At 38.6% G+C, this 20,000-nt stretch overlaps 1 protein-coding gene across 1 annotated transcript; it reads right to left on the reverse strand.

The window, feature by feature from the left end:
- Window positions 1-230: 230 nt before the first annotated feature.
- Window positions 231-19,793, reverse strand: LOC138041267 (plexin domain-containing protein 2-like). Its single transcript, XM_068887038.1, has 12 exons — window positions 19,578-19,793; window positions 19,334-19,476; window positions 13,174-13,296; window positions 12,843-12,912; window positions 10,736-10,858; window positions 8,947-9,000; window positions 8,547-8,611; window positions 7,607-7,802; window positions 6,123-6,210; window positions 4,728-4,800; window positions 1,857-2,501; window positions 231-1,382 (listed from the first exon to the last, which is right to left on the reverse strand). The coding sequence occupies exons 1-12, from the start codon at window positions 19,642-19,644 to the stop codon at window positions 1,284-1,286; spliced, it is 1,746 nt and encodes a 581-aa protein (XP_068743139.1). The 5' UTR covers window positions 19,645-19,793; the 3' UTR covers window positions 231-1,283.
- Between the last annotated feature and the right edge of the window lie 207 nt (window positions 19,794-20,000).

Below are 20,000 nucleotides of genomic sequence, written 5' to 3' on the forward strand. Positions count from 1 at the left end.
ATACATCCTGAAAAATATTATAAGCTTTTTATACCAAACTTATATTTTTCTTCAACAAAAAAAATGTGGAAATCCATCTTAAAAATCCACATTTCATAAAACAGTACATATCAAACGAAGCACAAAAAGCCCTTGAATATTATGTACCTTAAGGCTCTGTCCAACCCTAGATATAAAACGTCGAACAAAATCATATGACTCTTGCTAAAAATCATGAATTCATTTTTCCTGGTGAAAAATACGAAATTATTCTATTTCAAGGCATCCTACAAAAGTACACTTTCTATACCGACAAAATTACAGTATTCCTAAAACTTTGATCTTCTCGTCACAATATGGAAAAAAAGGGGGAAATTTTGGCAGTACAGAATGATAAAATAACTCCATTGTGATCAGAGTGGCATCCAGGCCTGGGTTGCTCGAAGCATGGTTAGCGCTAACCAGCGTTAAATGCCATGGAAACCTATAGACCTTATTCATAAATGGCGGTCAATTTATAATTCTTTTGTCGAAGTGCAAATTAGCCTACCAAGCCTCGATACCCTACAGTGTATTGAAAAGAATTCTTTCTCTAAAATGAGGCTTGGTAGGCTAATTTGCACGTGGACAAAAGAATTATAAATGTGACCGCCATTTATGAATAAGGTCTATTGGTTTTGATACCTCTTAACCAACGGTTAGCCGCTAACCAGGCTTCGAGCAACCGACCCCAGGTATTCAACTTGAATATAAAAAGTTGTCGGGCCGATCACATCATCCAATGGCCGTCAGCTGCATCAATCAGAGCTTGAAGAAAATTTGTGTTGTTGGCACTTAATCGGAGAAACAAGTACGTTAAGATAACATCAGCTTTTGGAATTGATCTTGCTGCAGATTGGCTGAGAAGATGGTGCCATCATAGAGCCGTTTCATCACCGATATTTTGATTTCTAAATGCTGAAAAATATCGATAAATTGAGACTTGCTTGCTCGAAAGTGCTTTCTTCCACCTACAGTAGCACTGCCTGCCTATGTCTGGTTTGCAATATACTGGCACACAGGACTGTCTTCGTCTGTTGTGGTTGGCCCAAATAATTATTCCAGATGTTTAAGTCTTGGGGCACTCAATGGAGTACAGAAAACTATAAACTGTTCGTGAAAGAAGTAAGCGCGAGATACAAATTCCTTCATTTCCCAAGATATGGTATGAATTACCAGCGAGAAATTTGACAGCAAGGTTAAAAACTTCAAGGTGAGTTTGTGTGTTTGGCGCAAAAATTCCACGCTCTTTGGAAATCCCCACTTCACAACACTTTGACTTCGATATCGGACGGTGCTACACCACCAGCTTTTCCAACGCCAACAGAACTACGTTTGAACAACTCTCTTGGACGTCGAGAAATCTGAAATGACAGGTTATCATTTTTCCATTTAGTCATTCCCCCTTCTGTTTTTGATGACAACTGACAATAACCGGAAATGGATGAAGGAGATCAGCTCTAAAACGATCATTGGCAAAAACTAGCTATTTAATGTAAAATGTTTTTCCCTGGAGCTTTCTGCCCTTTGAATATACACCTGGCAAGTAAAAAAGGATTTTCAATTCACAAGTTCCCGGAGACCAGAGCGAACCAGCAAGTCACTTTCCTAGAAGTGGGTCATGTTAGAAAGTTAGTGACCGTAAACCAGCTAGAACAAAATATTTGGCTGTCTGCCACAACAGCTAAACATTCTCATTGATCAATTAATGATTGATAAATACAAGACCGACTCAATTTTCGCACCAACATCTAATTCAATTACATTAAAGACTTTTGAATATTACATCCTTACGTCCACACCAGTCTACGACGGTGACCCTAACTTATTTCACTTACGTCAATGAGAAAAAGTCCAGATTGGGAGGTAGGGTGGCGATAAGCATAGAAACACCATGCAACAGCACTGATCACCAACACTAGCACAATAAAGATGGCAACAATAGCCCCAGCCCCAATGCCCTTGTCCTCGGATTGCTGGCGTTTTACGGCTGCTATTGTGCCCGCTAATGCTGCTGTTGCTGTCGTAGTACTGCTGCTTTCAATGTTGTTTCTGGTTTTGGTATTGGTAAATTCTGTTTTTCTGGTTTGGGTAAATGCTGTCGTTGTTGGTGTGCCCGGTAATGCTGTTGTTGCTGTCGTAGTACTGCTGCTTTCAATGTTGTTTCTGGTTTTGGTATTGGTAAATTCTGTTTTTCTGGTTTGGGTAAATGCTGTCGTTGTTGGTGTGCCCGGTAATGCTGCTGTTGCTGTCGTAGTACTGCTGCTTTCAATGTTGTTTCTGGTTTTGGTATTGGTAAATTCTGTTTTTCTGGTTTGGGTAAATGCTGTCGTTGTTGGTGTGCCCGGTAATGCTGTTGTTGCTGTCGCAGTACTGCTGCTTTCAATGTTGTTTCTGGTTTTGGTATTGGTAAATTTTGTTTTTCTGGTTTGGGTAAATGCTGTCGTTGTTGGTCTGCCTGCAACACACCTCTCGTCCGATATCTGAAATTCACGTAACATAAAAGAGTTTTTCTAACATAACGGTATGACGGTAGGACGTGACAGTATTCCTTTTGTTTTATGGGAAAACTCTTCTAATAATTAAACAATGGACATTCCCACGGGTCACGTCAACAAATAACACGTCATGGAAAAGGTGTTTGGAATCTGAAGAAAAGCAGACAAAATCTAACTAAGGATGAGTAAGGACACTAAAGGCCCGGGGGGAGGGGGGGGGGGGAGGAGACTCCCATATGAAACAGACGGGGATGCTCGTTGTCTCGCTTAGGGGTGTAAATTTTGGATTTTGGTCTCGCTTAGGGTGTTCCGGACAAAGCGCCAATATTTTAAGCCGCCAAGGTCTCGTTTAGGGTTCCGCGAAGAAACACAGAGTCAAGCGAAGAGAAATAGAAGTCAAATTTTCTTTTTAACTTGTTTTTAGGGGTCAAAATTTGCTTAAGCCACGCCCAGATTAGTCTCCTTTAGGGGTCACAAGAAGTTCAGATGGTCTCCAGATGGTCTCCTTAAGGGGTTAAATTCAAAATTTCCAACGAGCATCCCCGTCTGTTCTATATGGGAGTCCCCCCCGGGACTAAAGGACGGCTAGGGATGTGTAAGGACGCTAAAGGACGCTAGGGATGTGTAAGGATGCTCAAGGACAGCTAGGGATGTGTAAGGGTGCTAAAGGACGGCTAGGGATGTGTAAGGATGCTAAAGGACGGCTAGGGATGTGTAAGGATGCTAAAGGACGGCTAGGGATGTGTAAGGACGGTAAAGGACGGCTAGGGATGTGTAAAGACGCAGAGATATTCGAAGAAATGTTTTACTCAAATCTATGGAGACGCCATGTTTGTGTCCCTCTCAGGGACACAAATATGGCGGCCGGAAGCTGACAAAAACATATGTCATCGAGTTTTGCTATAAAAAGCCAGTAGTCTTCTTCCGAGGGCTCATGAACATCTATGTGAGTACTTATTCTCATACAAGGACTGTTCAGATTGCAAAATCTCAGCGGATAAGTCACTTTTTTAACTTACATGATAGCATTCGCGACCACAATTTTAACATCGTGTCACGCAAAAGCTTAGAAATTCAACCTTGCTTTATCACAAGACGAAAAACCCCACCAAACTGAAAATTTGTGGAAAGACAAGTCTTCAGCTGTTCTAATAACTAACTAAACTAAAATCTGAAAAGGGATTGATAATTCCTTATTTTTTAGTTTTGATGACGTCACGTGAAAACCAAGAATCAGATTTCTTGCACCATACTGTGATATGAGCTTCCCTGTCGGATTATATTTCTTGCTGTTTTGTGATCTTCGGATGCATTAATACTTTTCCTGTTACTTTTTATCTAGAAGCGATATTTCGGAATCTCTCAAAATGTCGCTGTCTGAACATTAACCTAGACCCGGCACCAGTAGTGGCGCACGTAGAGCCGCATGTCAGAAATCTGGTTGACCTCCGTATAGCAGCCTTCCTACCAGTGTAGAATGAAAAGCACCTGCGCTGTGTGATAAATCATTTCTGATCGTTTTTGTCGAAGCGTTTCACGCAACCATTATTTGTTACAAATGCAAACGTGAATTGGAGAAATAAGAAAATTGCATTCAAGTCCTGGAATTAGAACTGAAAAAATTTTAAGAACTTTACGTGGAGTCCGTAGAGCAGTTTCAATGTGACTCGACCAGGGTGGGAATTGAACCCACGACCTTCGGGTTAGATCTCCGCCGCTCTACCGACTGAGCAAAAAACGGTTTGTCGATCATTCCAACATTTCAAACATTTGATTTGATCAGAAAAAACGGTTTGTCGATCGACCAATGAAATCTCCAGGGTCAAAACTTGACTCTGGAAGTGGAAAGCGCAACGTGATTGGGGCGGCATGTTCAGAAGGGTTAACGGCCTGTACCAGAGGTTTTTCTCGCCGCTTCGCGACTCCCTCTTTTGCCGCTCTTTTCATAGCGAGAAAATAACCTCTGGAATCCAGGGTACTCCTCTTACTCTCAGAGGCCCAGAACCAAAAAGCGATTAGAGGGGAAGATAAAACCGGCAAAAAGACAAGGGGTAGGATGCTAAAATTTTCTTTATTGCCTTTATAGACTTGATAATGTACTGTTTCAGAAATGAGTGCCATCTTGAAAAATCAAGCCTGTGCAACGGAAATGAGAAACTTGAAATACATAAAATGTAATAAACTCATTACACAACTGTACATAAGACTTACATTTCTGACAGAAACTGAACTGCACCCTCTTATCTCCCATTCTGCACGATGGCGATCTGCTCCATCTGAACACCTGTTGCGGAAACATGGAAAAATGCCGTAAATGGTTAACACAATTAACTCAGAGAGGCCACAGGGAGCGGAGGAGTCCTATTTGACCGTTTTTCCAGTTAAATTCACCGTACAATTGCAGCGTGAATCGATCTTGTTGATTTGAATCATCGTACGTTCTCGTACGTGATCAAACGACAAAACAAACGATCATTTTACGGTTGAAATCCTATCCGCGTCAATGTTTGCCCTCTGGAAAGCGAAGCTTCCCGTTGGAGGCACGCAGTTTGCAAATGTTAGTCACCACTAGTGACAAGCCCACAGTCATTACTGTAAGCGGCTTTCGTTTCGCGGATAGGATTTAAACTGCAGCGCAAACACGATCAACAAGATCGATTCGCGCTGCAATTGTACAGTGAATTTAACTGGAAAAACGGTCAAATAGGACTCCTCTGCTCCCTAAGGAGAGACTTGTAGATTATACTCTCAGTAATGCCCCCCCCCCCCCCGGGGGGGGGTGTACTACCTCATATGGGCTATATAGGTATGTGCGGCCCCAAAGGGTAGGGTTTTTCAGCCGTTTTGGTCATAAATAGGGTATCGATTTTGGCCAATTTTCCGCCATTTTGGTCATAAATAGGGTATCCATTTTTGCACTCTAGTCTTGAGTTCGTTTTTTATATAGAAGCTACTTCTTTATCGTGTAACCTACCTAATAAAAGCAGATAAACATTGCCTTTAACATTGGTCTGAACTAGGGAAATAATTATAAGGCAGGTCTGCACCAGAGTATTGATTTAAGGGTCAGGTCATAAATTGGGTATCAAATTTTTGGTCAGGTCATATAATAGGGTAGGGAAAATCGCAGATTTTGGTCATAAATAGGGTAAGGGCTTTGGGAAGCGGGCCACACACCCCTACCCAATTTTTCTGGGAATACCTCCCCCCCCCTCCCCCACCGGGGTAATGCCATATGATTTTACTCGTCAATAGGGGCTGCTGTAGGGGCGAATGGGTAATTTACATGTAGCCGACACAAGGCGCGGGAAAATCTGCACGCGCGAACCACGATTGGTTTTGGTTTCACTTCTGATTGGTTGAAAAAATGGTGCGAGAACTTTGAACCAATCACTGAGTGATGTGATGCAAACCCAAAGTAATTCGCTAATTACGTTCGACATGTCAAAAGTAATTAGCGAATTGCTTTGGTTTATGATTACTTCACTCAGTGATTGGTTCAAAGTTCTCGCATCATTTTTTCAACCAATAAGAAGTGAAAGCAAAACCAATCGTGGCTTGCACATGCACACTTTCCTGCACTTAGACATGATAAAAAATTCAAACCTATCTGTGATGGGACACCACTGACAGTTGAAGTCAGTTGTTTGGTCCAGCCTCATACAATCAGCACATGAATCACCAAGAACACAACCTACAAAACAGCAACATTAAGTTATGATGAAAATAACCAAATAATCTAGGTATAAGTTCATTAGAAATTCATAAGGAAAAACAAAAAAAAATGTTTCATTAATTACTTATTATTAATGGTTCTTTATCTGATACAACATTCTCCATCAGTTGATAACATCATTCTCTCATAATTTTGAGTTTCGTTAACCCATTGACCCCTGGGAGTGAGACTTAACAGATTTTACTCTGTCAAACGCCAAACGATTTTACTGATCGTCAACTGGGAGCGTCCTTAAGAGCACCTGAGGAGTAGAGCGAGTTTCAATCGAGTGTAGTAAAACAAAAACCAAAGTAACTACTTTGGCCAATCAGACAACCCAGTAAACCAATCAAAACTCAAAATAATAGAGTACCGAAGTGTGACGTCACAAAAAAATAAATTTGTGAAATTATGGGATTTGGCGCCATTTTCAAATAGAGCGTCCTTAGAAAGGGGTCCTTGCCAAAAATCACCTCTTAATTGTAATTCCCTGGCAGCTGAAATATAAAGGATGAAAGTTTGATACTGCCTTATATAAATCTCTCTAATTTTGAGCTGGTTCCAAACTGAAGGAACCAGAACAAATTTTGAAGGGTTTGTATGGGATGCTATCAAACTTTGATCCCTTACATCTCCATCGGGAATTGCAAGGCAGAGCTAATTTTGGGTATGAGGGCATCATTTAGGATCCTCTATAAGAATATGGCATCATATCCCATAATTTCAAAAAAATATATTTTTGTGATGTCATCACTTCGGTACTCTATTACACGTACTGTAGGCGACACAAAGCGCGGGAAAATGTGCACGCGTGAGCCACGATTGGTTTTGGTTTCACTTCTGATTGGTTGAAAAAGTGGCGCAAGAACTTTGAACCAATCACTGCGTGAAGTAATGCAAAACCAAAGCAATTTGCTAATTACTTTCGACACTCAATTGAAAACCTCTCTAAATTGGTTAATTAACCAGTCAAAAACCCATTAACCCATTGACGAGACTTGAAAGATTTTACTGTCAAACGCCAGATGATTTTACTCATCAACTGTAGGTGTCCTAGGGTTCCTAAGCAGTGAATGGGCCAAATACGGAGTTTAAGATATTTGTCAATTTTAATGCCAGAAACATCTCATGTTGCATATTCCGAATATTCTGAGTAAAATGCACAGACACACAGAAAAGATATTAGAGCTGGGTTCATTATTCTTCAAGCTTGCAAAAGAAGACAAATTAGGCACTTAAAGCAAAAAAAAATATCTGTGAAAAATGCAATGCTCATGAGACAGTTTTCCTGTCAATTAGAGAAACCACTTAAAAGTAATGTTTACAAAACTTGTGTATTCTAGTCTATTGTCATTTTGAAAAAAAAAAAACTAACTTGGTAAAGGATGAAGCACAACTGCTGATCCATTGAAAACACTCTTCTTGGGGATGTCAACCTGACTGTATCTGTAGAAAACCCTAAAGATAACTGGTGGAAAACGCCGTCTGTAGTATACGACAAATGCATCCGATATACCCACTCGCACAGGGTGATAACTTTGATCAGGAAGGGATTCCACAGGTACAGGAATCTTAAATTTAAAACACACATCATTGAATACAACCATCACTGAATACAACCAAGTTAATGGCCACGCTTGCAAAAACCAGGTATAAATTAACCCTAAATTGACCCTATAACTTTACAATGCAAAACCTCAGAGTTTGGGTTGTACTGCCATGTGGTGTAGTTTCATACTTTCACAAGGTATGAGTTATTGCGGTACCAGCTTGAAATTGAAATTAAACCACAGACAGTACAACCACAATAGTCATGCTTTGAGGAGCTGTTTTAAGAACACAGTGGGCAACAAATTTATTTCAAAAATTGACAAAACAAAAAGTTGTCATAGAACGCTTTCCATTAATGACAGAACTGACCGGCCAGACCGGGCATCTGGAAGGACTTACTCTACAGCGCTTTCAAATTAACCCACCTCGAGGATGATATACAGTCCTCGAGAAGAATGAGAGAGTTATCATGCAAGTGTTCCTTCAAATTGTTGCATTTTCCTTGCAAACTGACAGGAATGGCCAGCCACTTCTGACAAACGGATAGCGCCCATAAGTGTCTAAGGGTTATCAGCTGTAATGAGAGTGAAACTTGTAATAATTTAATGTTAGTTTCGGGCTGTAACAATGTTGTCAAATTTCATTTATTGTGGAGTTCAATGATAGCAAAAGTTATCTCCATACAAGACATTTTCTTGTTGGCACAGTTAGGAATTAAGCTTAAAAACTTTACTTAATAACAATTACAGAATTTTAATTTATACCTGCTTGTAAGCAAACCAGATAGTTCCATTTTCATGCAAAGTGCACTGAAAGTTGAATGGGCCAACTAGTGTGAACAGAACAAAAACAAAAGAACAATTTCTTATCACTAGGACTGCCATTACCTTTCATTGAGGAAAAACATTCAAAATACAGTATTTAAAATAACAACTAAGCCAGTTTGGAGTTTCAAAAAAACACATGACTTCACGTGCATCAGCATAAAAACAAGCAGAATAATAAATTATTATAATACCGTATATGTAAATAATAATAATTATTTAATTTTTTTTGGATTTTGAGTAAAATAATTATTATGCAGGCCTTTTTTTATTTCACTGAGTGCATGGATGCATTTCTTGAAACTCCAAATTAAATTTCTGATTAATATTGAGGCACTACCATCGGTTTTATTGTGAAGGAAGACATTCAACCACTGCACTGTGAGCTGTTTTCCTGCATAAAGACACAAATAAAACAAATTATTCTGTTGGAAAAAAAAATTAACTGTCATGAATTCAAGTAATTTGGAACAAACTATACATGTTACAGTAGTTCTAAGCTCTAGCTAGGTTAGTCTCATTTTTAGGTTGAGATTTCCTTTCTGTCGCATGACGAACAAATTCATGATTATTAACCATTTCAGTCCTGAGAGTGAGGCTTACATAATATTTAACAATAGGGAGCTTTAGCAGCCACAATAACAACAAGAATGTCACAAATTTGCATATTTGGTAAGCATATTTGAATAGCAATAGCTTTGCAGACCCTGCATGTGCATTTGTGCATTTGTCATTTTTGTCTATTTCTTTGCCATCGTCAGCAAAACAACAACGTGAAAAGACCAGATTTGAAGTTTTAGGGAGAATGTCAGCGCCTGCGGATAAATATTCATTTTCACCCCTTAAATGAGTTCTGTTCATTACTTAAGTTTCATTCTTGAGGGTTTGTCACACCTTTGTCACGTTAAAATGCAAATTCACATTCAACAACAACAACATTATTGTTGCCGCGGTTGTCATTGCTTAAGTTCCGTAGCTATGCCATGAGCATGCATTGGATATGAGATGGTGAATATTTTGCCTCCTGCAAACAATGTTCAGCTTCGCAACACTTGACTCAAAATAGTTTCCATCTTAGGTCATACAGTATATAAGCTGATGTTAAACCGAGATTGAGTGAACCAATAAGAAAGCTAGAAATGCAATATCTGAGGTCCAAAATGTAATAATATAATTTTAACTCTGTCTGATGCCAGACGATTTTACTCATCAATGAGGGCCGCTTCTGAAATGAATGGACTAATTAATTAGTCCTTTCTATCCACTGCTTTCAACAACAATTATTGTGACTATGTGGAGTGGTTTATTAAGGATGGAGCCTATACTAATTCAAAGGTATTTTTGCGCAGTTTACTGAATATGCGGGAAAAGCAGATCTTAACAAGAGTTATTGATTATCCAACAAGAAAATTGGGGGTAACCATGCATTTTTTGAAGATAATTAATCAACAATATTTGCAAAAATCTTTAAAATACAAAGCAATGTATGGTATTCTTTTCCAAATTGAAGCTTAATTATCTCTGAAAAATGTGTGGTTACCCCCAATTTTCTTTTTGAATACCAAGAGCACTTGCTAAGTTCTTCTTTCTCTGCATAGTTTTGAACTGCGCAAAAATATCCCTGAATAATAAGCACCAACCATAGGAAATCTGAGTATCTCGAGATGCGCAGAACGTATGCTCAATAACAATAATAAGCACTGTCCTTAAAGCTGTGTCAGCTAGTAAATGATGATGATAAATTAGTGTTGGTCTCCTTGTCTTAAGTGTAAGTAAACTACAGTTTTGTTTTAACTGTAATTAGAATGCCATCATCAGAACTCTTCCCGTACGGACTGTAAACCGGAGGTCCCAACTCATAGCCCTTGTTGGAAATCAAATAGTATGGGACGTTAAAGAACCTACTCACTTCTCAAAAAGAGTAGGGGATGTTGTCCCTGGCATTGGTCGGGGACAATAATTCTTTCACTTTCTAATTTATGAATTGTAAACTGTGTAACAAGCAGTCTGGCCAAAGTCCCCCACAAAAAGCATTGTAAATTATAGTGCTGAAATAGCCCTGAGGGGGAAGAGACTAATAACTTCACTTAATTCACTTCATATTCTTAAGGACATTTTTATACTCTCACCATCATCAAGTGTAAGAACTTTTGAGTGTGCATGCAGTTTGGGATTGAAGTAGGCCATAAGTGGGGCCACATACTGAACATCCTTCATTAGTGTTGTGTCATGTACATCCATGTAAAGAAAACCTAAAAAGACATACAACAGAACAGAAAATACTGCAGGTCATGCTTTGATTCTTGTCTTGAAAAAGAATCATTAATTTGAGATTCTTACATGTATAGGTTTCTCATAGGCTAATACATAGACTGTACAATTGTCATGTACATGTATGCCTCTGACCCAAAAAACAGGGTACAGTATAATTAAACAACAAGGATAAATGCTACTGAGTGGAGTGCAATTCAGGACTGTCGTCAGGCAATTTAGTAATTGTGCTCTCGGCATGATTACCCCTGAATTGTATGGCACGAGGTCTTAACTACGGTAATATTAATCGTAACTATAACAAAATGCGAGGAAATCGAAACAAAATTCAAGGATAAAAAGTCTTTGAATAACTTTTTTGCGTGAAAAAGTTAAAATAATTTATTATTTTCAATCTGTTTTGCAAACAGTAGGAAAACAACAAGAAAGACATCATCCAAGTGCATGGGATTGACACGCAAATGGCGTAGGTGTCCAATTACAGGACGGTATCCAAATTTGGAGTTGCTCAAATTGGATACAGTGTACATATAATTGGACAGCCACGTGATCGCATTACGCTACAAATAGGCGTGCACAAACTAGAACCAATCAGATTTGAGAATTTTGTGTTAAATAGTTATGATTATTTGTGTAATCAGAACTGATTTGTGATTATTGCATCTTGTTCATGTACGTTGCATAATGATGACCAAGTAACCCACGTACATACATGAACTGTATGATTCAGTGACCAGATTACCATTAGTAATGTAGAAAAGCCATTATGATAATACATATGTAAATTTAGAAAAATGAATGATTGACTGTCCTATTTTCACTATGTTGTTAAAACCTTAAATACCATCATGCAGTGGACGGGGAAAATTGCATTGAAATGCATGCCGCATTGTGCAGCACCACTTCTTAACCCTTCAACCTTGTGTTTCATGATGCTGCAATGGAGGGGGTAGGACTTATGTGGACAATTATTGTGACTGGGAATGGGAAAACATACACTAACGATTTTTCGTTTAACGACCAGAAAAAGCGCTTAAAAACAGAAACAAAACGCTTTATAAGTCTAGCATAAAAAAAGATTCTCATTATCATTTATACGGATATGTCTCAGGGTTTGTACACTTTTTTAGACCAAAAATTCAAGGACTTCTCAAGGACTTTCAAGGGCCAACTTTTGAAATTTCTTTTTTATTTACGTTGAAGAATTTACCCATGGAAATACATTTGTAGTCTGACAAAAATTACAATTCTTGCTCATTTTCAATACCGTACATGCCTGAAAAAAATGCAAAGGCACTGGTAATCATTCTCGACCTTACAGCTCGTCACCTTTGTATGACATGACTTGAGTGGCTGATCATTTTTACTGAAGTTCTCAAAGATTAAAAATGCAGGTCAGAAAAAATTCAAGGACTTTCAAGGACCAAGAATGAACAGCAGATATTTGCAAAGACCTTCAAGGGCTTGAAAATGTACTCTCAAAATGCAAGGGTTTTCAAGGGTTTTCAAGACGAGTAAGAACCCTGGATGTCTGTGGTTTAAATGGATGGCTAAAGTCTAAATCAACAATTTCCAATTTCGTCAAACTTGCAGCACAATTCTAGGAAAAAATGAAAAGCTGAAATTAAGAAACTGTGTTTTTCAAAGATTCTTAAGCGGGCGGATTAAAACGTTAGTAGATAGGGGTGCTTTTAATTGTCATGTGGATCACAAGATCATTTTTGGGAAATTATCTTTGAATGCAAACAGCATAAGCACAGGAAGCAGAAAGAAGGCGAAATTATCCTTTTTGCCTTGTGTTTAGGGTTAAGCTGCCAAAAGATGTTATTGAATCTCTACAATTACAATCTATCGATCTCTATCTACATTGTAGATCCATCGCAGTTTTTTTCATTGAGAGAAGACTGTCAAATCTACTAGTGACCACTCAATAATTAAAACAGTTTTGACAAAACTTCATCTCACCTCCTGTTGTAAGCACCACACTGTCAAGGTAATGTCCATAATATGGAAATTTGAAACTCAAAAGCAGCCGCTTTGAAACAACAAAAAAAATCAACATGAATGAGTGAAGAAACTTCAATTGATACATACATCTAAATTAAAATAATAATATTCAGCTTGACAATGACACTAACTGTCTTAGAGGACACCAATAACAAATAACATTAAATTAGTAATTCAATTAACTTTTTTGTCAGCCTTGCTATCAGCAAGAATCTTTAGGCCCTGCATGTCCACAAAGATTTTAGCTGAGATAATTCTGATCTATGAAAAATTAAACAACAACAATTACCTGACTTCCTAAGAATTGGTCTGAAAGACCAGAGTGGACTGTGGTGTTAGGATGTCCTTCAATATCCCTCCAGTATGTTTGGCCATCACGAATAACCTCTGATGTATAATATCTATGATTTATCTAAAAAACACAATGCATGTTGCAACAAAGTTTATATAATTTGTACATGCCTTGTGATTAACAACTAAAAAAGCCTCACCTGTGATCTGTTCTGTTGTGTGGAGCATGCAGGAAGCAGATAGAGCACAACAGATGTGTAGGGAAAACAAGAGACGTAGTTGAATGTTTAATCCCTACTTCTTGACAGTAATATTACTGGCAAGCAAGCTGCTTAATTAATATGTGTGGCTGGTATTTAACAAACTGCTCCTGCATTGTGTTGTGTGAATGACTTGAACCACAGTCAAATTTATGGGAAGAAGATTCCAGAACAGATCACATGCGAGGCTAATCTTTATTTGGTTTATAATAAAGCATAATCTTAATTTCCTCAGCTAGAATAATTTTTCAGAAAACTTCATTTCTTAAAAACTGTGCACCAGTGACATCAGCCATGCATAGATCTGTACTCTGACTCACAAAGCACACTGTTTTAACCAATCAGAGTGTGTGTTTTATGGTGAACTTTATTAGAATTATACAATAATTTGTAACAAATTGACAGGTAGTACTAGTGCAGACTGGTGGGCTCAGTTGGTTGGGCATAGCTACACTATTGTGCTGAAGGTCATGAGTCCAACTCCAGCTTTAAGTCACTATTAAGGCCCGTTTCAACTGTTGAACTTGGCATGTGCCGAATCTAATGCTAACAAGACGCCTCCAAAGGCGTATCCGTGGAATGCGCAAACAGTTGACACAAATTGTCCACTTACAGTGAACTTCAAGTACAGGTAAACTTCGGAAAATGGCGAGAGATTACCAGAAAGATACATCAGTAATATAACTTGAAGTTGCCTGTTGTAAAAACTCATTATTAATGTTACTAAATTTGCAAATGCAAACAAGGAAGCCCTATTAGCGGGTTCTCGGGATACAGGATCTTTCATTTATTTATTTTTTGGAATGAGACTTTATTGAAATCCTACAGTTTTACTTCCTTCCTTAACTACGTTCATCCAAAAATTACAAGATCAGCCTTAAATCATCCAAAAAACTTATTACAGATCACAGTTCAACAACTTATCATCCTGGGCCAGTTGTTCAAAAGCCAATTAATGCTAATCTCAGGTTAAAAATGAACAAACGAGTTTTATTCTCTACTCCCAAATGCTGTTCAAGGCTGATATTCCGTGAAACTTTACATTAGAAGAAGTTAATAAGCAAAGGAAACTTTCACCAAAAAGTTGAAAACATGAAACAAAAGTTTACGCAAATCCTGGATTAAGGTAATCGGCTTTCGAATAACGGGGCCATGTATTCGAATTCCGGTTCCGTAATCCTGGTTTAGTTTCTTGCAAACTGTATAAATCTGCCGTGGCGAATACAAGAAGACAACATGTGAACTCCATTTCTCAGAATGCTCAAAACTGTAAAATTCAGTAATTGCGCGTTCTATAGTCCAGTCCAAAGTTCTAGTTTTTACAAAGTTCTAGTTTTTACAATTCCGATATTTTCCGCAAAAAAACAGAAGAAATACCTGATATTAGTGATAAAGCAGCTCCTTAACATCCTCAAAAACATAAAAGCCTAAGAAATTGACTGTTTTGAAACGCTTATTTTCCTGAACATTGAAGAAAACACACCATTTCGTTCGCAAGATGAAAGTTCGTAAGAAAGATCGTAAGCAGTTTCCGCGCATTTTTTCGCCAATGAGCCTGGACACTAGTTTTTGTTCCTTCAAACAGTTACACTTCAGCAAATGACGTAACTGATAAGAAACTATATAAGGGCGCGTTCGATTGACCGTATACCGGAATAGGATTACATGGAATACAAGTTAGAAATCCTTTGTTTTTACGGAGATTCACATTAAAAATGTCGAACACCTGCTAAAATGCTATTTTAAACATATCTTTATTATCCTTATTGCTTCAAAACACCAGACATACCGTTTTGAAATCATCACTTCACGTATTTTTATTCCGGAATATGGTGAATCAAACGCACCCTAAGTCAATGATAAAGGGAATGGATCGAGCTCCAAAGGTAATTTACAATTTTGCTCCATTATCTCCAAATTGAAACAAAATTCATGATGAGAAACAAAATAATTTTTTATCGCTTTATTTATTTTACCAAAAGTTGCGGCAAAATCCCAACTGCTAACCCTTTTATTTGAACGGTGAAAGCTGGTCGCAAATTGGTGACTCCTCCATGTATTTTATCACAGAGGACAAAAATTCAGTCGCAAATGCGATTGTATTGCTTGCAATTTCGATTATGGATTTACCGTAAGCATGTAAATACATTGGACGGGCCTAATTATTAGTTTTATAACTTGTTTAAGTTTCCGCATAATCCGGTGTAATTTCCGCATAATCAACGCATGTTTCCGCATAATATGGCCAAAAATTTCCGCATAATCTTTAATTTTTTTCCGCATCCTATCAGAAGCCATGATTATCCAGTAGTCCAGTCTGGGTTGAAATCGCCAAAACTCTTTCTATTATCGATTCAAAACTCAACAAAAGCTACAAGTAGTAAATAGTTCTCACAAACTACAAAAGTTCATCATGATTCTACACTCGAGCTGAACAAAAAACTATCAAACGCGAAAACAAACAAACCTAGTGATCGCTTCTCGAGAAAACACTGTCTAGTTACTACACTACCACACGTACGCAATGCGCTCCTACTTTAAAAAATATCCCGTATCTCCTCAATCCCCCCCCCCCCCCCTAGCCTGCGAACAGCAGACGCATTTCCGGTCGTCGCTTCTCTGCCTCCGAAAAAGAAGCGACGACCGGAAATGCGTCTGCTGTTCGCAGGCTACCCCCCCCCCGCCCCCCAGCCAAAAATTCCATTTCTCCACTATTTTTTTACCTAAGTTTTCCCGTGTCCTGATCGCTTTTCGGCCTTTTGGCTAAGATTAGTTTCTCGGCCAATGGCTACGGTCAAGTACCCATGTACTAACATACGGTACTTTTGTCAGTGCCGTAAGGGGCAAGCACAGAACAGTTTCGGTTGTTTAAGAAAAACAACCGACACTGTTGTGGCACAGAGGGTAGGGTAATGCCCGTGGTTTACCAGGGAGGATGATGAAGATTCGGTCTGATCGACACATAACTAACAACTGTGGTACACGATATTGTTTTGGTATCGTAAATCATTACAGTGTCATGGTAGATATCTTTGGTAGATACCCCCTGAGAGGACATGTGGTTCAGTAAAGACTTACTTAGCGCAGAACGATTGAAGAAAATAAAAGCAAATCGAGAAACATTTAGCTTCAAGGCTGACAAGTTGATTATTTACAACTTCTTTTTCACCACAAGCTTAAGCGTGTAATCTGAGCTTCTGACAGCTTTCCAAAACCAATTTGCATTGATGAATGCCTTTCCGGCGGGGTTAGTAACTGGATGGGAGACGTCAAAAGATGTAACTTGCTGTCAGGAACATACGACCAAAAATTCTATTTTAATGCCCAAAAATGCGAACTAAGCAAGTACAGATTTTGTTAGCCTGCCTTACATGTATGCAAAACAAATATTGACACAAAAGTAACTAAACAATGATATGTAGTTTTTAAGGAGAGCAGAAGTGTCGATCTTATTGACAATTTGCGAGATGAAGACATCATAAATTTTGTGCCACGAATCTAATACAAGTTACCATCAGCGAAAAACCTTTCGGGAGATTTTTGTACGTTCAATCTGAGTTCGATTTTTCTATCGTACTTTTGGTCGTACAAGTAAAATCACAAAATCGAAAGTGACATCGATTTTAGCGGCCGCTTGTGATCAACTTACCTTGCGTGTTTAATATACTGACGACTCACGAAACAAAGGATGCTTCTGTGACAAAATGACGGCAAGATACCGGGTTTTTGTTAGTTTACTTTTTTTCTTTCAAGTTTTAATAAAGTTCGACAAGATACATGTGCGAATTTAACACAAAGATCTCAATCGTTGATGTTAGCCCAGGTGTCAGCTGAAGTTAAGCTCCTCCGAATGAGGAAGTCCCCGTTACGGACATCAGTAATTCTTTTTTTAAAACTTGATTTCATTTTTTATTTTGTTTGGCCGTTGAAAGCTATTTTCTTATTTTCTTTCTACGTCAAAACGGCTGAACAAACCGGTTCCCAAGAAATATTAGAGTATTCGTGCTATGCAAAATACTCCTAATGAAGTATTCGTTCTGTGCAAAATAGAGGCCTTCCAAGGGGTTTGAGCGACAAGCGACATTGCGTCAAAATGTGGCGACAATTTGTTAGCAAAGTACCGACAGCCGACAGAAGTTGACACGAAAGAAGCGACAATTTGCGAAAACGACAATCCATTTTTCATTTCGACAAAGCGACAACAAAAAAAACGACAAACGAAAAACGACAGCGACAATTTCCTCCGCTGGTCAGGCGACGAAGGTACACAAAAGGATGCGACAGGGCGACAAGACTACCCCCCTTGGAAGGCCTCAAAATACCGTAATGTTCACAGCGGAACACACAAGTATAAGTACGAAGCAAGATCTAAAAGAAACGTAGAAAATTCTTCTTACCTTTAAAGCTTGTCTTTCTCAAAGAAAAAACATCTGTCCACTTTATCGAATATTTTAATGCTGTGTCAATCATGGCCGGCGGAAAGATTCCACAATAAATAATCGCTTTCCTCATCGTAACAGGACTGTGTCGCGGTGGCCGAGTGGTCTAACGCGCGCACATGATCGCGAAGCGCAGGGAAAGTGTATGGTTTCTCTATGGGGCAGGGAAGTTCGGATAAACTGAAGAATATAAAGATAACTTCACCCGATCGGAGCTCGATCCAAAATCCATGGGGTATGCACATTTGTGACTACCAACAAAAAAAAATTAAAATATGTCACCAGCCCGGTTTTAAGACGTGGTATGCCTTCGGCATTCCACGTAATGAGCGAAAGCAATTGATTTTTCACATTTGCATTAGATTCGGCACATGTAAAGTTCGACCTTTGAAACAGCCCAAGGAGAAAGCGCTGCCTAATTCTAATTACATCCACAAATGGTTAGACTTCAAGTCTTAATTCTCAGATAAGGAAGTCCCATAAACTGTAGGACCTAAGCTGTTTCGCATTCCTTCGTTGTTCTATGTGACTTAAAGATCCCACACACTATTTGAAAAGAGCAGAGCAAAGAGTTTCCTGTGCTGTGGTCTAAAGCGTGTCTTTTATTTTATACCTCTTCGCATTTTATATGAATTTTAATCTATAGATTTTAAGAGAGTCTGTTCACAGGGTAAGTTAATGTCACTCATGCATGCCATCTGAGTAAGTAACCGGTCGTTTCGATCGAAGGTCGTTTCGATCGAAACCAAAAGTCAGTTCGATCGAAGGCAAGAGTCAGTTCGATCGAAGAGTAAATGTTTATAAAAACTACAGTTTTGCAAGCGTATAGATAATAAAAGTTCTTGTGTTGTGTAATGTTTGCGCGAAGTAATATGCGCGGCGCGGAAACGCGGTGGGGATTTCCTTTGTTGCCGGTGTTTCTTTCTCGGCGTTCCTGATCGGCAATGCTCAATTAGCTATTCGCTATAACGTGCGTACACTGAAACACGGGGTTTAGATTTTATTACCATGATGAAACGAACAAGTATTGTCACTTTCAATGAGAACCGAGCGAAAAGAGATTAAACGCTGTTGAAAACACTTGCGTTTGGAACAGAATCCGTGGAAACAGACGGCTGGCGGTCATGTTCCTTGAAGACCAAGGTTCAAGAATGTGTTTTCCACAACTCCGAAGTTAACTGTATCAGGAAATATTTTTAAACAGATTTGATAAATAGTAAGTTCAATACACTTAAGCAATAGTTACAGTCTTCGATCGAACTGACTCTTGTCTTCGATCGAATCGACTTTTTTCGATCGAATCAACCTTCGATCGAAACAACTTTCGATCGAACTGACTTGCATTCTCTGAGTACTGTAAACAAGCTTTGTGAGAGATTGCGGAGTCAAGAGAGAAAGCGGGTGAATGAGAAAAGTGACAGAACTTTGGATCAATACAGCAACACCTGAAAACACTGACCTTTTCAGTGCAGTTTTGGTGAGTGTTACAAGACGTTTCATTTCCATTGGTGCTTCTCGGAGATCGGTAATGATGAAAGATGTCAACAAATTTCTTTGCCGCATCCGCATTCTGTTCCTCAGAAAATCTTTGATACTTCAAAGCTATAAATCAATACCAAATTGGAAATCATGATGTGAGGAGAATAGAATAACGATTTGCCTTTCCTCGATTAATACAAATAAGACATAAAAGTACACTGTACCTTTAAATCCTGGATAAAAACATGAGAGTAAAGCTCCGAAAATCAAGCAAACAACCCGAAGTTTCATTGTATTCCTTTCTTTTTTCAAGGAGAAATATCTCCCTGAGCAGCAATTAACTAAAAAGTGACCAACAAAAAGTTGGGAACAGTGCGACACAAAAAATGTCTACTCTTTTTTGGAATGAGGAAGCTTGTGCGTCAATACCCCTACGTCTGTTGGAGCTTTCCAGTAGTAACGGATGTTTAAACGAGACAACAGTGCAAATATTGGATCACTAAAAGACGAATCAATAACATCGATATTTCGCCTGTCATGATGATTGATGCACGGCTAAAACAAGCTTTATAATTACTAGGGATATTAAGAGTCACAATTTATCAATTGATGACAATTTGTTAACCGACGGGGAAAAAACGAAACTA

Source organism: Montipora capricornis, chromosome 1, assembly GCF_036669925.1.
Source record: "Montipora capricornis isolate CH-2021 chromosome 1, ASM3666992v2, whole genome shotgun sequence".
NCBI classification, from domain to species: Eukaryota; Metazoa; Cnidaria; class Anthozoa; order Scleractinia; family Acroporidae; genus Montipora; species Montipora capricornis.

Coding starts and splice junctions, on each gene's coding strand:
- LOC138041267 (XM_068887038.1), bottom strand. CDS start 19,644: ATGAAACTTCGGGTTGTTTGCTTGATTTTCGGAGCTTTACTCTCATGT. Junction 10,859..12,842: donor TGTGGTGCTTACAACAGGAG/GTGAGATGAAGT, acceptor ATGTCTTTTTAG/GTTTTCTTTACATGGATGTA. Junction 4,801..6,122: donor TGGTGTCCCATCACAGATAG/GTTTGAATTTTT, acceptor TTTCCGCAACAG/GTGTTCAGATGGAGCAGATC.